The sequence below is a fragment of the Epargyreus clarus genome, unplaced genomic scaffold, assembly GCF_041222505.1.
Source record: "Epargyreus clarus isolate Ecla_fem2 unplaced genomic scaffold, WU_Ecla_fem_2.2 ptg000023l, whole genome shotgun sequence".
In the NCBI taxonomy this organism is placed as follows: Eukaryota; Metazoa; Arthropoda; class Insecta; order Lepidoptera; family Hesperiidae; genus Epargyreus; species Epargyreus clarus.
The window spans coordinates 9,215,001-9,234,186 of NW_027332230.1; the positions used below are offsets into that span (position 1 = coordinate 9,215,001).

At 33.7% G+C, this 19,186-nt stretch overlaps 2 protein-coding genes across 4 annotated transcripts in view; one reads left to right on the forward strand and one right to left on the reverse strand.

Moving 5' to 3' along the window:
• The window catches only part of Gasz (ankyrin repeat, SAM and basic leucine zipper domain-containing protein 1), a 204,145-nt gene that overhangs the window by 1,161 nt on the left and 183,798 nt on the right, over positions 1 to 19,186 (forward strand). The window contains exons 2-8 of one of the 3 annotated variants that reach the window (XM_073085343.1): positions 710 to 806; positions 1,334 to 1,462; positions 2,052 to 2,278; positions 3,337 to 3,587; positions 4,139 to 4,390; positions 5,836 to 6,058; positions 6,944 to 7,101. In XM_073085343.1, the coding sequence (XP_072941444.1) occupies positions 710 to 806; positions 1,334 to 1,462; positions 2,052 to 2,278; positions 3,337 to 3,587; positions 4,139 to 4,390; positions 5,836 to 6,058; positions 6,944 to 7,101 (1,337 nt within the window). Of the gene's footprint in view, positions 1 to 709; positions 807 to 1,333; positions 1,463 to 2,051; positions 2,279 to 3,336; positions 3,588 to 4,138; positions 4,391 to 5,835; positions 6,059 to 6,943; positions 7,145 to 19,186 lie in introns of those variants that run through there. The other 2 variants (XM_073085344.1, XM_073085346.1) reach the window with 2 other exon arrangements.
• Positions 12,410 to 18,654, reverse strand: Hsp21.4 (heat shock protein hsp21.4). Its single transcript, XM_073085350.1, has 3 exons — positions 18,257 to 18,654; positions 13,643 to 13,823; positions 12,410 to 13,289 (listed from the first exon to the last, which is right to left on the reverse strand). The coding sequence occupies exons 1-3, from the start codon at positions 18,442 to 18,444 to the stop codon at positions 13,095 to 13,097; spliced, it is 564 nt and encodes a 187-aa protein (XP_072941451.1). The 5' UTR covers positions 18,445 to 18,654; the 3' UTR covers positions 12,410 to 13,094.

A 19,186-nucleotide genomic window follows, 5' to 3' on the forward strand; every position in this document is an offset into this window, starting at 1 on the left:
GTCAGTCATTGTTTCTACAAATTAATAAAATTGAAATAAAATATTTTGACATTTTTAATAACACTAATATGGGTACCTATTATGAATATGGGCCCCTGTCTTTACTTCAGTTGAAAACAATGGGGCTCTATCTGCTAAAATGTACTATCCAACTGAGTTAGACCATCAATTGTGACCATGACCCTTCAGATACCAATATGATGACACATGATATATCAAACAACTAATGCGTGCAGTGCAGATTTTTTCCAAATTTTTAGAAAAACATAATAAGGACTAGTCTAGAAAAAAATAATAAGCTCATTGCTTTATTTTAACATCTGTGTTAAATGATTAGGTTTTGCAATATTTCAAAATACAATTAGCAATTATATAATCATAATTTCGTTTTTATATGTACCTTTTTATGAAATCGTGCAACACAATTTAAATTGATGTTTTTTTAAATTATAAATACTAGTAAAAAGGGACTAAGTGACCCAGACATAATCTGATTTATTATAAAACTTTAACCTAATACTGGTTTAATAATAAAAACCAATTGAAATGAATTTGTACAAGTCTATTTTCTTTATTTTCATTCATATTTGCATGTTCGAACAGTTAGAATGGTTGTGAAAATGCTGAAAATTATCAGTACTATGTTACCTAAATATCATAGAAAATTATAAGTTGTATAACATTGGAATAATTAAATAAAATATTTCAGATCAAATTACCAGTAAGGGTTATTACGGTTAAGGAACGTTATCAATCAATTGTGATACAAGAAAAATTCCCTGAATTTGAAACCATATTCAAAGAGGGTATGCTATGCGTTTCAATTGTAGTTGTTTTATATGATTGGAGTGTACCAGAATCTGATGCCCTAGTAGCAGTAGGTACTTTTAGGTAGAATTTCTTAAAATAGCGGGAATTATTACAATGTATCTGATGAAAAAGTTGGAATACATGGTCATAAAAAAATTAAATCCTAACTTATTGTGAGGTCGTTATATTTAACTTAATACTATATAATAGTGAATGTCTCATGTTTCAAGTTTTAAATATAAAAGTTAAACAGCTTAAGAACATTTAAGTACTTCACTATCCATATTTATTATCAGATTCTGATAGACTAAATTTTTTTCTAAGTTTTTATTTTAAATTCAATGATTTGTAAATTTTGCCATTGTTTTATAAGTAAGGAACTGCGAGCAATGCTATACAAGCTAATGCAATTATTATAAAACATTGTCTTAAGCAATTTAATAAACACTTTTTTTTTTTAATTAACATGTTTTTTTCATACGTATATCTTTGAATGAAAAAACTTGTCTTATATGTTTTTCAGAACTAAATAGTGATGCAAACTTCATATTTGATAATGGTTGGACACCGCTCATGTACACCTGTTTCCACGGCCGACCAGCAATGGCGGATTATCTGCTCGAAAGGAATGCAGATCCCAATGCTCATGCTGGTAAGACATTCTATTAATCTTCCACAAGTGGCTCATTGTGCAGTAAACATATTAGATGTAAATTGTGCTTTAATTCCTTTTGTAAAAAGTGTTTTAAAACAATCAAAGTATTACTAGAATTTTTATTTCAATTTAATAAAACCGTAAAGTATGCGAGTAATGACTTGTAATTTACCATTTTATATTTCGCGCTTTTAATTTATGATGTCATTGCGTAAATAAAAATTGTAATTTATAATAATGCAGAGACAACACCCCGAAAATTTATTATTTGATTTCGAAGTGCCTACTAAGGGATGTGTATAAGTATTGTACACATGTACAGGGATGTAAATAAATCTTAAGAATAAGCTAAATAAAGCTCTAAATTTAAATTTAATTTAAGTAAAATCATGTTCCAAATTTGCCAATCCTTATGCATATTTGAACCATATTCATAAACAGACAATTTTCAGAGAAGGATGATTGTGTAGTTTTGTCGTAACAATGTAATTGAAAATGGTACAGTATCTCTAGGTAGTTGTTGAACTCTCAAAAGAAAACCTCTACGTAACTACAACAAATAAGGTGTTCTCTTTAAAAATTTCAGAGTCTACAACCCCCTTAATGTTATTGAGCATGAATAGCTTTGCGACAGACGATGAACTCAGTTATATTGCTGGGAAGTTAATGGACCATGGTGCCATACTCAATTTGGGAGACAGATATGGCATCACACCGCTAATGCGAGCTGTTGAAAGCGGCCGCACCGGTTTGGTGAAAATAATGTTAGAAAGGAACGCTAATATTGAGATGCGCGATCGCCAAGGCTGGACGGTAAGAAAACTTCAATTTTCTTTGTTTTTTTTAAGAGATTGAAGCGACACATGGCATGCTCATTCCACCTGATAGTAAGTTGTCACTGCTAACTTAGACTTCTAAGGATGGCTCTCTATTGAGTGAAGCTGCGAGCGCAAATTTTTGATGTTTACTCAAGCACAAATATTACTTCTGTAGAATAAAATACAACCTTGGATAGACATTCTGATAGTCACATTAAGCACAGTAGATCAGCGGATCCGCTATCTTTAATTCTTAACCGGCGACCTCTCTTATCCGACAAGCGTAATATTCGTCAATGTATACAATGTATTATTGTATAGTTCGCGCCAAACTGCTAGTCCGCTTCGAATATAGAAACGAGTTGTGTCACAATAGCAAATTGCAGATATTAGCGGGACGAGTCAGCGCGGGACCCCCTGGCACCCATCCGCTGCCCGCTCTTGCCCACGGGTACATAGCTGCGATAGTGTGCCCTTACGTTACAGAGTATATTATTGTTAGGAACGTCAGAAGATCGAAAATTTTATTGTAAAATGAGGGTATTAACTAAAAAGGGACGTGTAAAAAGCCACTGTAGATCGCCTTCTGGGCAGTTATTTTCCGACTATTGTAAAGAACGTTACTCTGCCACTTTTGTTGTCGAATATATAATTTGTGTGCTTAATTGTTATTTTGTTAACTTTGTAAAGTAAAATTGTGAAGTAAAATGTTCTCGGTTTATAAACGTTTGTGTTTAATAAATTCCTGGCAAGTTTTCCTAATATTATGCTAACTAAACCTGCGCGCAATAAATTCAGAGCGGACTGGAAGTTTGGTGCAGACTATAATGGTTACGCGAATGGGTGGTTTTATTTTTTTTTCAGATTAAGAGATCCTTTTTCATACAAATCCGAGCTTCGAGAGTCGGCAGTACTCTATAATAAAACAACAGAGTCGTTGATCAGACAGCGCCTTGCAAAACGATTGCCGGATTACCCGGTCTAAAGTCTGGTCTAAAGCACTCACTACGTAGGTATAACATACATTTAAACGTATTATAAATTATATTGCAGGCAATGTTCTGGGCAGTCTACAACCGGCGCGCCATATTTGTGGAACATCTTATATCAATAGGCGCTAGGATTACCGAAGTAGATCGATACAATCGGACCGTGTTAGACATTGCCGAAGCGACAGACAACAAAGGAATCGTGCTAATGCTCGAACCCCACTTTACAAAACAAACTATACAAAGTCATCATATTGTATGTTCGGATCCAGAAGATTGGTTTGAATATTACCCTGGATTGAGAAGCGATCATAAGTACGTATACAAGTTTCTATTCTACATAGTATTCAAACTAATGTTTTTTTTTGTTATATAGGAGTAGCAGACGAGCATGCAGTCCACCTGATGATTAGTGGCTACTGCCGCCAAAATATGTCTCCTATACTACATCCTTAAAACTGCTGTTATTAGATAGAAATAAGTTTGGTAGTGGTGCCACCGAAGTCGAACTACAGAAGTCACAAATCTTCAATGGACACATTGAAAGAATCTCTGATAAAGAAAGTATAAGGGTTGTCATTTGTTTCTTTTAAGTATAACTGAATTGGATCGGTACTTTTCAAGTTTTTTCAATTTAGATCTATAAATTAAATCCATTCTACTTTAATTATGATCCACATATGATATATTAATATTCTGGCACCTCCAAGGAAATAGTAATATCTAAAAAATAATAATGGATCTGCACCATAAATAATCAGTTTATTTATTTTTAAATAAATAAATTACATCTACAACCAGCTACTGGCTTATATGTACTTATTTTATGTATAAACATTTTTATTAAAAATTTAAATTATTTTTAGAATGCTTTACAAGGAAGAGATGGTAAATATGTTGTATGGAATGAATTGTGAACACTTAACATCTCTCCTTTTGAACCACGGTGTCGATTTGGGAAAGCTACTGCTCCTGGAAGAAAAGGACATGATTAAAATGGGCATCAAGTTGCAATTTGAAAGACGTCGCATGAAGCTAGGCATACGTTCTTTCCATTTAAGAAATTGGAAGTTAAAAGCTGTGGCAGGACTCTATGCTAGTCAAAACGTCGACTTTAGGTGAGCATATTATATTCGACTAGCTTTTGCCCGCGATTCCGCTTCGTGTACCACGGTAAAAAGTGTTCTATGTGCTACTCCAGGTCTTAAACTATATGTTTAGTAAATTTCATCCAAATCTGATTAAAAGTTTTTGTATGATAGAATAACAAACATCATCCATCCTTTTTCATAAACTCCTTATATTACTAGTATAAAAAAAGATATGACTTATTTTATGAATTATCATATTTGTACAAAATATCAAACAATTCATACTACAGTATAACTATAGGGGAGAGAATTTTATGTTATTTACTATGTCGATTATTTTATTAATTATTACCTATTTAATTGAAAATGGAGAAATTATTGGAGCAATATTTATGGCAGTATGACATGTTGGGAGCGAATGTTCGTTCCTAAACAATATTTAGTTTTCCATTTAGACTGAAATGGAAAACTAAATATTGTTTACTCATCTCTCTGTATGACCATATAACCAATTGTGGAAGTAAATAAGTATTTACAATGATGTGCATAAAATAAATGTTGGTAAAACATAAAAAGTGCATTCGAAATATATGACGATTTTTTAATATATTAATTTTTGCTAATTCATACCTCGAACCCTCCGATTAAGAGGTCGTGTAGTATATTTTACGAGCATTTTCCTGCAAACTATAAAATGTAATAATAAAACAAACTCTCACTTACCGCCATTTTAGCCCGTTATATTTAGAGATGGAATTTGCAAACACGATTAAATACCTGCGGCCTACGAGTCTTCCTAGAACTTGATTTCCAAAAACCACGATTTTTATCTATCTATAACATCAATTTCAAAACTAACTGATTTTAAAACAAAATTTCAACCTCCTAGGGGTTGATTTTGAAAAAAAATGTTTGACTTTGAAAGGCAAATACAAAATTGAGTCCTACTTTACTCCCGTAGGGGTGGATTTTTATATATAGACTATTCAAATATTCTATTCGACTAATAGTCTATTCGACTAATCAAATATTCAATCAAGAGGATTGAATATTTGATTCAGCACGTGTTCGAAAATAACTCAATTATAACAAAATATTTTTTCCAATTCGATCGCAGCGCCAACTGTTGGGAAAAAGTATCATTAAAAATTATTATTTTTTATTATTTGATCCTGCGATGGTAGCGAAGTCTGTTGAATCCAATGTCAAACATTCCAAAATCAACAACTACTTACGAATTAAAAAATAATTAAAAAAACCTTTTCCCACGGACTAAATTGTGAATCTAAACCATTCTCAAGTCCCCTTGAACACACACAACAAATTTCATCAAAATCAGTCCAGTCGTTTAGGAGGAGTTCAGTGACATACACACGCACATAAGAAATATATATATAAAGATTATATTAGTAGTCGAATAACTATTTGAATATGAATCCTTTTATGAAATCGTGCATATGTTTCTTTTACAGTGTTTTGGACTGTCTTGAAATTACGGGAAATACTCTGATGCAAGTTTACGTTTTGAACGCGTCAGTGCTGTATGTGGCACGGGAGTTCAAGAAACTTCAGCGCCAAATATCGGAGTCCGATGATAAATACTTAACTGAAATGGCCGATACTATCAAGAAATGGATTTATAACATCAACAAGATGAGAAAGGAGATTTTGGAGATGGAGAAGTTAATTAAAATTGTAAGTTTTTCTTTTTGGATTCCATACGCAATAGAGTAAAAATGGAGTCCTGTTACTAAAACTCCGCTGTCTGTCCGTCTGTCACAGATATCGTAAACCGTAATAGATTGACACTTGGAATATTTACAGAGTATGTGCTACGGTGCAGCCGCTATAACAATAAATACTAAAATAAAAAACTTGATAATGAGTAGCGGTCCCATAGCAAAAACAGTTATTTTCGGCACGTTAAATTTTTCACGATGCATTAACTTCAATGGTTGCTATGATAAGAAATACAATATAAACAGTATTACGGCTCAAGAGATAGAGCCCTGTGACAGATAGACAGGGGAGGGGAGTAATAGGGTTCCGTTTTTACTTTGGGTACAGAACTAAAATAAACTAAAAAGCAGTGATAGTTAAGAAACTCGGCCTCTCGAACGAGGGGTCTGAGGTTCAAATCCCAGGCAAGAACCTCTGATTTTTCAAAGTTATGTGCGTATTAGAAATTTATTCTCACTTACTTAAAGCGGTGAAGGAAAACATCGTGAGGAAACCTGCATACCTGAGAGATTTATAAAAAAAAATCGCAAAGGTATGTGAAGTCTACCAATACGCACTTAGACAGCGTGGACTATGGCCTAATTCTTCTCATTCTAAGACGAGACACGTGCCCAGCAGTGGGACAATAATGGGTTGATGACGACAGAACTAAAAATGCCTGATACGGACCTATGCGTTATATCACATTATTTATAGTCCGCGTAAAATAGCTAGTCCACTCCAAACATATAAATGAATCGCGTCGCCATAGCAAATTGTATGACTACACCTGCTCGCAACAACTTCAGAGCGGACTAGCAGTTTGGCGCGGACTATACCAAATTAAATATATTTTTACAGATACAGGATAGGAGCCCGAAGCCAGTGGAGCCGATTGCGCCACCGAACCCATACACGGCAGTACTGAGTGCTTCTATCATAGGGAGCGTCACGTTCGGTCTGTGTTACCTCACTTACCGTTGTGTGGTACGATCTGTTGTTGGTCTGTTGAGAATGAGGTTGAAGTAAGCTTTCGTTTATTAAATAAGATTAAATTTCTTATTATTATTTTTTTTTTTATTCCGTTTCGTTTCTTTTGAGTTTTGTTATTTGACTATTTTAAGAAATAAGCAAGCTAAGGATGAAAGGGTAAAAATGTTAAATTTACTTTAGTTAGTTTCTGTGTTTCTTACATTTTTTTTAAATCTATCTTTCTATCCTTTTTATGTCTTATGAAAATGAATGCGTTATATATCAAGGTATTGAGGTAACCGATACGGTAAATGGGAATTAAAATGACGGTTTTCAAACTTAACATTACAAAAATATTATTCGCATTACATAAACTAAAACGTTCATGCTATTTATCTTCATGTTATTGTCATCCGAGAAAAAGTACAAAAAAAGAATAAAAAATATCATGTCACATAGATGTTAAATGTTAGATTAGTTATCTAGTTGTTACCTACCAAAAAATATATTTTGAAATATTTTAAAAACTTGATTTAACACACTTTTGTGTTATATTTTAGTTAGTATACCTACAAAACCTACCAATATTTAATATATTTATTTTTATTTTTTTCTTATACTTCGTACTTCCTACTAATTATATATTTAGAGGTTGACTTTGAAAATTTATCAAAATATAGATTTCAACATTCCAATATGAAATAATCAAACATATTAACATAGAATTATTAAATGTCTACTCTTAATCTTGTCAAAGAACCAAAAAAAAACAAAAAAAAATTGTAGATGTTGAACGCTCATAATTCTCGTATATTATCTATATTCAATTTTATTCGAAATGTATCAGCTTTTAATCAATATTAGTCATAATAGTTCTGAAATAATCGAATAGTCTTTAAATAATTTATTTGCAGTCTATTGATGGTCTAATGGGTTGAAATATTAATGGATTAGTGTGAACTACCGGAAGTAAGCTTACGCCCTTTATTCATAACTAGCTGACCTGCCAAAATCTATTTATCAAATATATTTCATATAAAATATAGACTATGTTACGTGGATAATGTAGCTTTCGAATGGTGAAAGAATTTTTAAAATCGGTCCAGTAGTTTTTGAGCCTATTCATTACAATCCAACAAACAATCAAAGTTTTCCTCTTTATAATATTAGTATAGATGTAGTAGGCAGAAATTGTTAAATTTATATCTTTGGCGGTCAAAAATTCGGAAAGATTAATTATGTTGTGAATAACGGGCGTAAGAAGATTGGTGCTACTTTCAATCTGTATTGAATACTCGTCTTAATAAAGATAAAATTAAATTCTCATTAGTTAATCATATTAGTAGGATTCGTAAAGATTAAATTGTAGTTTTATTAGTATTGATTGTGTAGAAGTATTCTATATTCTGATCATGCGTTTTTCATTAATTCATGTCATGGAAAGAATACAGTGATCAATTTCTAACATTCAGCTCAGGCTCAAGAATGTATCACCACATTCGTTTTGATAGTCTCTCTACCATAAAATAATTTGGGAATATGAAAATTCGTAATTTCGTTTGATTACGAACAAACTATTGAGAAGTTCTCAGATTTGATTCGAATCTAGCTATATTTTGATTTCAAATATGGGATATTCTGTACGTATTTCGAAGCTCATATTGAATAAATCTTGACATTTTAAGCCCGATCTCACCTAAATAAAATAAAAATCTAGGGATATTAATAACACCAAAAAGACCTGGCAATAGTTATAAAATAAATGCGTACGAATCGAGGACGTTCATTCATGAATTTCATCATCTTTCATTCACTAATTCATTTAGACTAGCTTTACCTAAACGTTTTAAAACTTCTATGTGTTATTGACTATTTATTGTAGTGAACTTTTCAACTATCTATGTGTTAGTGTATCACCGCTTGGCTAGGCACACGCAAATAAACTAAAGGTAGTGCCAAGTCATAATAATGTATCGTATAAGAATTCTCTCGGCGCGCGCGCCACATTGTCAATCATGCGTATAAACACTTGTCACATATCATCACGTCAAATCGCATTATATATTATATCTGTCATTCTGCGCTATTTCTCTATTGTATCTCTAGTTTTTTCTAGCTTCTTACCCCTACCCTACAATAAAGAGACGCTTAACAAATTGTTTAGCGCAATTACAATTGAGGCTGGTAGAACCAGAGTAGCTTAACTACAAAAACATGATTTAAAATATGGAGTAAAAGTAAAAACGAGAAACATTTTTGAATTACGAAAATACATATAGGTGAAAAGTCATTTAAATGCACTTAGGCCACTCTGTTCCTAGCACCCTCAATATAAGTCAATAAAAGACAAACATTAAGTATTAAATGTAAGGTGCTTATTATTAAGTTAAAAAGTGTTTATGTTAATTATTTCTAAACGGTTTATTAATTACATTTTGATATTGTTGTCCTAGTCCAATGATACGTTAGATCATTATAATAGTGTATATTATAATTAACCGTTATTATCTGCAATTTAATTGAAGTATTATTATAACATGATATGACCATAATGTTTTTATAAGCATTCGTTATCCAGTTAGTTCTTAATTTGCGCGTAGAGTAGTAATTGTGTGATATGTATGCCTTTATAATATATTATTAAGTAAGTTATTAAGTTTGAAATGAATGTAATGGCGGTTCTTCACTTGACATATCGATTTAACAGTATCACTCTTAATTTCTAAAATATATGATAATTGCTCTTGTACTTGCTCTCTTACTGCGTGTATACTCTAAAAGATACATACCTCTACACCATAGAAACATGGACTTCCATCTATCTCTCTTCTCTTTACTTTAATACATACTAAAAGGCTATTTTTTGTAATGAAATCTTACCAATGTTTTATATAAATAAGTTTGTTTTATTCTAAGACAAATTAGTCTGTGGAGACGCACAATATATGTAAGTAAGCTACTCTTCTCTTTACTCATCACCTATACTGGCACAAAGCACAAGCGCCAAGTGGAAACCGTCATAAGTATAAGTATGTTATCCTAGTCTTAAAATAAAAAGGTTATAAGGGGTCATCCAATCTACGTCATATGAGTTTTATATATTTTTTACCCCTTTCTCGTATCTCATGTCCTTTTGAAATCCCCTTCATATTGTTGCAAATGTTGCAAATGTACGCTCATTTGCAATTTAATTCTTAGTAGTTACATTATTTTTTAATTGGTTAAAAATACGTAACCTCCCATTTTACTATTATAGGAGGGGCCTTTTAATAGTCTTCTTTCCTCTATGCCACTTCACATTTTGTTTTCCCCTCCCCATACATTTGTTGACCTATGGACGACCCCTGAGTCGATGATAAATCAATGAAAGCATTCGAAAATTTACAACTAACAAATGTTAGAAGTGGGTGTAACATATTTCATAACATTCGACCTTGCTACACACATCCAGAATATCCATTTGGCAGTGACGCTAATGCGTTTCAGAGATAATTAGGGTTCAGTGTATTAAATTTAATTGCGAACCATCATCAGTTATTTGTTGCTGTCGTAATTCATATTTCGTTGATTTTATATGTACCATTTATTTTCACTAAACATTACTGCTTGGGAAACAGCAGAATTGATTTGTTACAATGGAAACGCTCATAACTTGCCGTATGTCACGAATTATGTCATGTTGCACAACTTCCGACGTGGTCTTGGATAGCTATACTTAGCTGAAACCAAATGGTAATTATCATGAGGGTTTCCGTGATCTGGCGGGACCGGATTTGAGGGAGGGCCGGCGTCATTACTACCTTGGGGCCCACACAATGAAAATAATGAAAAAGAAATCCAAATTTGTAGGGAACAGAAACTTTCCTAATTTTTCGAACAGCGTCAATTTTTGAACTTGTCGGAATAAAATGTTCCTTTATCCGGAAAATAATTAGCGGCCTCCGCGCTTTCAAGACCTCCAGACCCCCAAATCAGGCCTATCCGGAGGTTAGAAATCGTCTCTGTAGTGGAGAACAACACATGTTTCCCCAAGGCAGAAATGTTATTGTGGTTTTGATCGATCGGATGTGACACCTACATTAGGCTGCATTCCAAAGTCATACGGTAGTTTACTTAGAAAATATAATCACACTTATTCCTCATAAGACATGCCATTAAAATTCAATCACTTTGCCGCTTTCGACTTCGCCAATAGATGTTCCTTTTATACACATTTATTCACATTATTCAAAGAAAATTCACAGCATTGACATCATGTGAACTGTATTGAGTATACTATCATCATACTCGTTTAGTTTTTTGCTGTGTTCATATTTTCGTTGCTATACATGACCATATTTGAAGCCGCCGTCAGTAGGTACGCAGGACAATAACATATGCAATGAAATGCTTAGATATAGTTGATTTTTTACCAGATTTTGTATGTTTTTATGTAATTTTAAGTGTAATGAAATAAGTTGTATCATACATTCGTGGATCCAGGCTACATCAAATCAAATCATTTTTTTAATTCAAAATAGGTTCTTTACACAGCACTTTTTAAATGTCAATACAATTACCACCACTTCACAAGGTGTTTCGTTATGGAGAAGAAGCATAAAGGATGCTTATCAAATAATTAGACGAGAAAAAATGGTCCGTCTATTTCTGATTTTGTAACACCACATGTAAAGGATAGACTCATCATCATGTGTGTAGATTTTGAGGGTTTGTACCACTTAGCCACCATCCCCTAGATCCGCCAGTGTACCAGTGAGATACATTTGCTATTAAGAAGTTTAATTGATTTCCTTACAGATTTCAAAACTGAAAAGCAGGTTTTTAATGTTTATAATGAACCTTACGAGATGATAATCACTTCACTATAATATGTTATATTTTTTTAAATACCTGTAACTAAACTTTTAAATCATATTATCTTATCTTGTGCAGCAGCAATTTATTTGCCACGACAAAAAGTAAACATGTATTTTTCTTATATGGAGTGGAAGGTTAAACGAAGGGCATATTTAAGCTCATGACTCAACAAGTGATTTAATAAAAAACACGTCATAAATATTAAATTACGGACAAAATTACTATAAAAATGATGTAAAATGCCACCATAACGTCAGAAAAGTATCTATAAAGCGCGACATTTTGTTTTATCAAGATTCACGCATTTAGAATCAAACAAGTCGAATATTGGACACCTTACTGAAATAAATCTCTTGATTGACCTACCGCCCTTTATATTTAATACCACCCTGAGCTGTAATACAAAATGTTTTTGGTGCAATTGACAACTAAGACTTCGACAACTAAATTTTAGGGTACTCCTTGGGAATTTTAGGAAACACCAATTAAAACAACATAAATATTTAATTTTTATTGACATCTACAACTTTCGTAACAACTGTTTGTACTAAAATATAAATGTGTATCTATGAAGTTAAAAGCTGTTAACATTGTATCGTGTAATATCATGCTTGTTATTGCTTTTTATATAATGTTAAAAAGATTTCATAAGTAGGCATTAGAAGACATCTCCAATAATCGTTGTAGCTACTAAAGTATACATCTAAATTTATAGCCAATAAATTGCACTTGTATCACCGAACATTAATCTTTTATTAGACCCCATGTCCTTAACATCAACGTTACGATATAAGGCTTAGCAAATTTTACGCTTCACAATAATATAAGGGTGCAAAAATTGTTTCTCGCAATTGGAATAAAAGTAACGAAAATGCATCGAAATATGCACGAGCTTACAATCACAGTGAAAGCATTGTCTATAAAGCAACATAACATAAACAGTGCAAGACGCGACCGCCCACATTCTAATGCAGGCAAATATTGGAATCCTTCCAAAACTAACCGAAATCGATTACATCGTAATTACGTGTTAATAAACATTGAGATTCTTTTTTTTAAGATTCAAAATAAATATCTGAGGGCATCTCCCATATTCCTTAAAATAATGTGGAAATTATAATAAATTATTAACAGTAGTATGGAATAGCTGCTGCCGAAGTGGACCATTAGAGTACGGGTGTACTCAGTGCTTCTGGATGGGGATATTCCTGTCGGTGATGGCCAGTTGTGGCAGTGGCGCCTCTACCGTCAGTACACCGTCCCGGGACAGCGACGATTTGATGGCCTCAGGGTTTGTTCCCTTGGGCAATAGGAATTCTCTGTTGTACTCTCTGTATACAGATTTTGTGTCAGACTTCTCCTCGTGTTTGGCGTGGACCTGAAAATAAAATCGGATTACATTTACATTCCACTGTGTAATTCGGGTCTTTGAAACGACCTGTCGTTTAACAGGATAAAAATGCCAGCATCCTCAAAAGAGAAAGCTAATGTTGCTGGCACGTTGCCTGCACTAAAAAGTCTCGTTTACGTTTCATTGCCAAAATTCTCAGTATTTACTGATTCAGAGTTTTTCACAAGCATTAAATTGGCTCAACTGAACAATGAGTAAATTATAACTTTTGTTTTTGCACTACAATTCCACAGGTTTGGTTACGTAATCAAAATTAACTTTTCATAGTTTAGTATGTAAGTCAAAATGACTGATAAATTCTGTGACAGATATTCGCTTACCAATAATTTGTTGTCTACTGTCTTGACCACGATCTCCTCAGGAGTGTACTGGCTGACGTCGAAACGGAGTTTCAGGGATTTGCCATCACCTTCATCCTGGATGAGAGGCGAGTTCAAGCTGTCCCAGTGGCTGGGCTCGGCCAACTGTCTGCTGTCACTGTGTTGTGTGGACGTTGTGGAGCTGGGGACATTGAAAGAAATATAAGCATCTAGGATATATTAAGAAACCAAAAAGGCTCCTAAATAGTTTAACAAGAGAGTTGAAGAAAAAGATTCCTTTAATCACCATAAAAACGTTGCAGACTAGGGTTGTAACTTGTAAATGTCGAAATTAGCATTTCTATGAAATCTTTCAATCTAAATAGTGTGTTATTATACAATTGAATGCACGGAATTCACGAAAAAAGCAACGCTTGAATGTGTTTCAGACACGCGAAACATTATGCTAATAGGCTTTAATATCCTTTCTAGGAATAGGTACGTTTGATAAATGGAATGCAATTTTGCTACAATTATGTAGCTGAGTTTGCATGAATTACAGATGAGTTGGAAATATTTCGTTTATGTGTAATCAGACAGGATAGAACTATAAATATATCTATGTATCTTACTGAAAGTATTCTGGTCATGAAATGTTTACAGTGGTGTTGGTTTTTAATTTGTGCTAGTGTAATTTTGCCGCGTCTGTAATTGATTATCATCACACATAGCTCGGCTGCTGATGTCATGCTCGTAGATGCAAGGTTAGTGTCAACAAGTGAGCTCATCGATGTTATCCCAACATATTACCTATTTTGTGGACTATTGTGTAGCTATAGTGAATACACCAGGCAGATTTATTCATTGCTTCGCATAAAATATCACAAGACCTTCAAACCCAGCCTACTCGACATAATGCGAACAAGATAGATTGCAGGAATAGAATTAATTTATATCCAATTAATGAATAGTAATGGGTCTAACAGGAAAATTATTACAGAGTAGTGCAGTGTCAATTAATTAAACTATAGTCTTATTTAGTTAGATATATGGTACGTCCTACACAATTAATTGATTGGTGATAATTACAAGCCCATGTGTGATAAAACGAAGAGTAGATATAACATATATTGTTATGACATACGTAAAATAGATACATATAAATTTGCAGTGCAGTACATAGTGGTCTATATTACATACATATAAGATTTTTACCTCTCCGATGACTTGGTTACTCCTCCGGAGGAAACAGATTCGAAATTGTAAGACATGCAAAAAGCAATAACTCTTGTTAGTTTTATGAGGCTAACAATATATTTATAGAACAGATAAATTACTATATTAACCTTCAATCACGTATAAAGTAATATTGCGACCAAAAGTTTATCTGTTTAAGTCATCCACTCATTTAGCATTGATATAGGTAATACCTACCCATACTTCAGTTTATTATTATTTAAGCATATAATTGATAAATATGTATAGCTCGTGTATAATAGTGCATATAATTATAAAGGTAGATTAAGATATCGCAATACACTTGTAATATAAAGCTAGCTCATTGACCATGAAGTTTAATATTTCTTACAAATACCTCATGGCTCAAAAGCAATAAAAACCCTAAGTACGTACTTATGTAGACAAGTTTGAAATTTACTATTCATAATATTTTTGCATACATCTTAAAACTCAGGTATATCTATAAAGTACATAGAACTCGCAGAAATATGTCTTATAATTTTGTTAACTATGTACCAGAAATTGTTGTCGTAATTCCTACTTACTCCCCCATTCAAAAACAAGTCCAACCCACGTTTGAGTGGGTAGACAAAATAATATGGGCGGACCAGTTAGTCATTGCTTCTAAGCAAAAACCAAAAATGATCGATGACGGCAGAACGGAATTACATTTCATTATTGTGAGTGTGTTATAATAAATTGGCTGTAAGGAGATAACGAGGGGTGTTAAAAGACGGCCTAGACCCACGCACTCATTCTGTTAGACATGTTACTGCCAAGCGCCTACATTTTTGAGTGACGAATGGTCATATTGCGTCATCGAGTTTCTCGTCGGCTGAAACGACCAATCGCTCCAACTGGGTCATGCATTCATGTTTGCAGTAAACATGTTTTCAGTGCTCCGTACAAAACATGCAACCGATTAATAAGTCTAGTTACGTTCGCATGTTTCGTGCTGGTACTAGTATATAGAAGCGCTCTATTTTCTCTAGGTACTCTAGACCTTTATGTATCACCTACTTTTCGTTACATATGCTTCGCCATACAAACTTCTTTTATGTTTATCTAGTTATGCATAATTCATTTATTTTCTCGAACCCTCTGCTTACATCATTTTCCCATATATAGCGACTTTAATATAATTTAATCTTTTCAACTAAGGTTTAACCTTAATCTGTTATTCAATACAGTAAAGTTATACCCGAAGCAGGTATTATGTCTTGAAGAAGCTTATACAGAAACGATCAATTGATCATTCATATTTACGAATAAGTTCTCACAGGTATTTGTAATTCGATAAGTATATATACCCACATAACATAAAGGCATTGTTTCCTTTGTTATGAAGTCGTGGAATTTGCTTAACTTGCAACGATAAGTTTAGATCAAGTTCTCAATATCCTGTATTTATACGAACGTGCCTAATGCGTTCAGCATAGTATTGAATCTCATACGGTCTCATACGATCACAATACGAAGCATTTGCTGTAAAAAAATTCTGTGCTGTAATATAGTTGTAGTCGTCATCAAACCATTATTGTCCCACGGCTGGTCACGGATATCTTGTCAGACTGTGAGGGATTTAAGGCTATAGTCCATCGCACGTGCCAAATGTAGGTAATTTGGTAGACTTCACGCACCTTTGAGATTGTTTAAATGCTCAGTTATGTAGGTTTCCTGACTATATTTTCTTTCACTGTTCGAGGAAGTGATAATTAATTTCTAATAAGCACATAACTTTGAAAAATGGATTCGAACCTCGGACAACCTGATTGAGTGGCCGAATTTCAAGCACTAGGTTATGATGCCTAACATATTTGTATTTTGTAGTGCGGCATTACGAATTCAACAGAGATACAAATAGCAGTCCTTCACGAATGAAGGCCAAAACATACGTAGAACTGGCTGTAAAGTATTGATTCAGTCGCTCTGGTTTTGTTAGTATCGATTATACCTCGACTTGTTTTCTAACCTCGCGATGATGCTTTATATTCATGGATTTCAACGCCCGGCTCTCCTTAGAATAATGTTTCAATGTTTGCTGAAGAATCCTGAATAATATTTTAGCAATAACAAGTAGGTTCCTTTATTGCCTTCTTTGTTCTCGTTGTTGTACTTTTTTCATTCGTATCCCGTATATTACATACCAAGTATAAAGTTAAGAAAACCATACTAAAAAATTAAACACGGCCTTGCATGTTTTCGGAGCGTGTAATAATGTATGAGTTTATTAAAATTTCGGATGGTTATTTCAAAATTCACGAAAATAACAGATGTGATTTTTGTTTTACATTGAACGTCTGCTAAATTTTGTGATGTAAAATAAACGTGATACAAAATACTTGTTTAACTGGAAGTTAGGCGTGCAGTGGGAATTTTTAAACATTACATCACAGTGTAAAGTTTATTACGTGTGGTTGCCAAACGAAACAACTTTGTGTTGATAAAAATTATGTAAACCGGTTTATGCAAGGAGCGTGTTATCGTGAATGCAGAATTCCCTATACTTAGGTCATAATGATAAGTGTTTAAGTACCTTGTAGGTACGTATGGGGCGGTTTCGAAATCATTTTTATTCTACCCACAAAACTTTAATTGTATTTACAATTGCTTAAATTTTCACTGACGTCATTTTATGAATATTTTTGTTTGTTTATGATTATTAATAAGATATTTTTAATATTCATAAGGATGAAAATGGGTCGGATTTTTATTATGCGTCAAAATGCATCTACAGTTTCATATATTTCTAGTTTGTCTATGGTTACCTGTTTTAAGGTAGGAAACGTTAATTTAGGTACTCGTATATATCAATTCTTATCTACCTTCTACCCACTGAAAATTCTATAAATTCCCATTCAGTACGTATTGAAAATTCTACAAATTCCGATATTATAATGAAAATTCTACGAATTCCTATGATTTGTGAACGAATTCTCATACGAAACCGCCGGCCGGCGCTATTTCTATTTATGACATCATCTCGCGTCGGGCTTACGTATCGCTCGCTTTAAATGGACGCGACTGAGATGTCTGCAGTTGATGCCGTTCCGCGGAATGATCCCGAATAATGCCTTTTGAATACATCTACTTTCGTGAAACCGTCGCGGAGGTCGTCGAAGGTGGGCGGCTCTTGCGACACCCCAAATTCATTAATGCAAGATTCCCTTTTTGGAAACAAGCCGGCAATGTAACTGCTATTGGAATTATAATGTAGCTTGAACAAATATGCTCGCCCACTCGGTAAATGCCTATACTTATTCATTCGAGTTGCGTAATGAATTATGAACTGTTTCTTAATCTTTTTACACCTGACTAATCATTTTAAGTAAACAATCATTGAACAACCGGACTTTAAATTGTTACTATTAACTTGTAATTAAATTCAATAAATACCTCGTTGTGCTCTTGAAGAAGTTGTTGCTTTCTCTGTTCATCAGTTCCGAACGGAATTTGCTCATTTCTTCTTCCATTTTTCTCATTTCGGCGTCAAATCTTTCCCTGATGCTCGAAAATTCAGTATCAATGACAGAGAAGTCCCCGAGTTTGATGGGAATATTCCTCTTCAGACCACTGTCAGCCATTTTCACGTTTACGTAGTGTGAAAACTGTTAAACTAAACAAACACTGGAAGGATAGGTTCTTGTGTAAACACAGTTCACGAGATGACTACGCACTCAATGGTAGACAAGGCAGGACTGATCATTAGTCGTCGACTCGGCGCCAGGGGGCCTGCGCACAGTTTTAAATAGCCTCACGTTCGAACGTCGCTACAGAGTCACTCGGCGTCATTCGGCCCACACCGTGCTTCTCGCTCATTCCACGTCTACTCACACCCGAGCTAAGTGCGAAGGAGCCGATGCCTTGCCAGCCGTATCAAAGACGTGGTAACCACTACGTAACCTAATTGATGAATCACTTTATCTGGATCTGTCTTTACTGTTTATGGCAATCAGCGATGTCAAAATTAACTCGTTGTGTATTCATAATATTCTTGTTTGACAACGCACGCAGGAAGTTATGCTTAAATGGATAAGTACAACGTTAATACTCATTGGTTACGCCTCCACAGTTAAGTTTAACGCTTACGTATTACTTAGTACTTAATCATTTAAGTACTTCATAAGATAAAAATAACTGAGGTATTTTACACTTGTGTAAGTACTTAACTAATAAGGAATGTGTAATAAATAAGGAAAATACATAGGTATTGTAAATTATTTACTTAAATACCTACATAAATACGTTTGGTAAGCGTAGAGCAAAATACTGAATTGGCAAAAAAATACAAAATAAGGAGTAGTTATTTTTGAAAAGCATATGGTG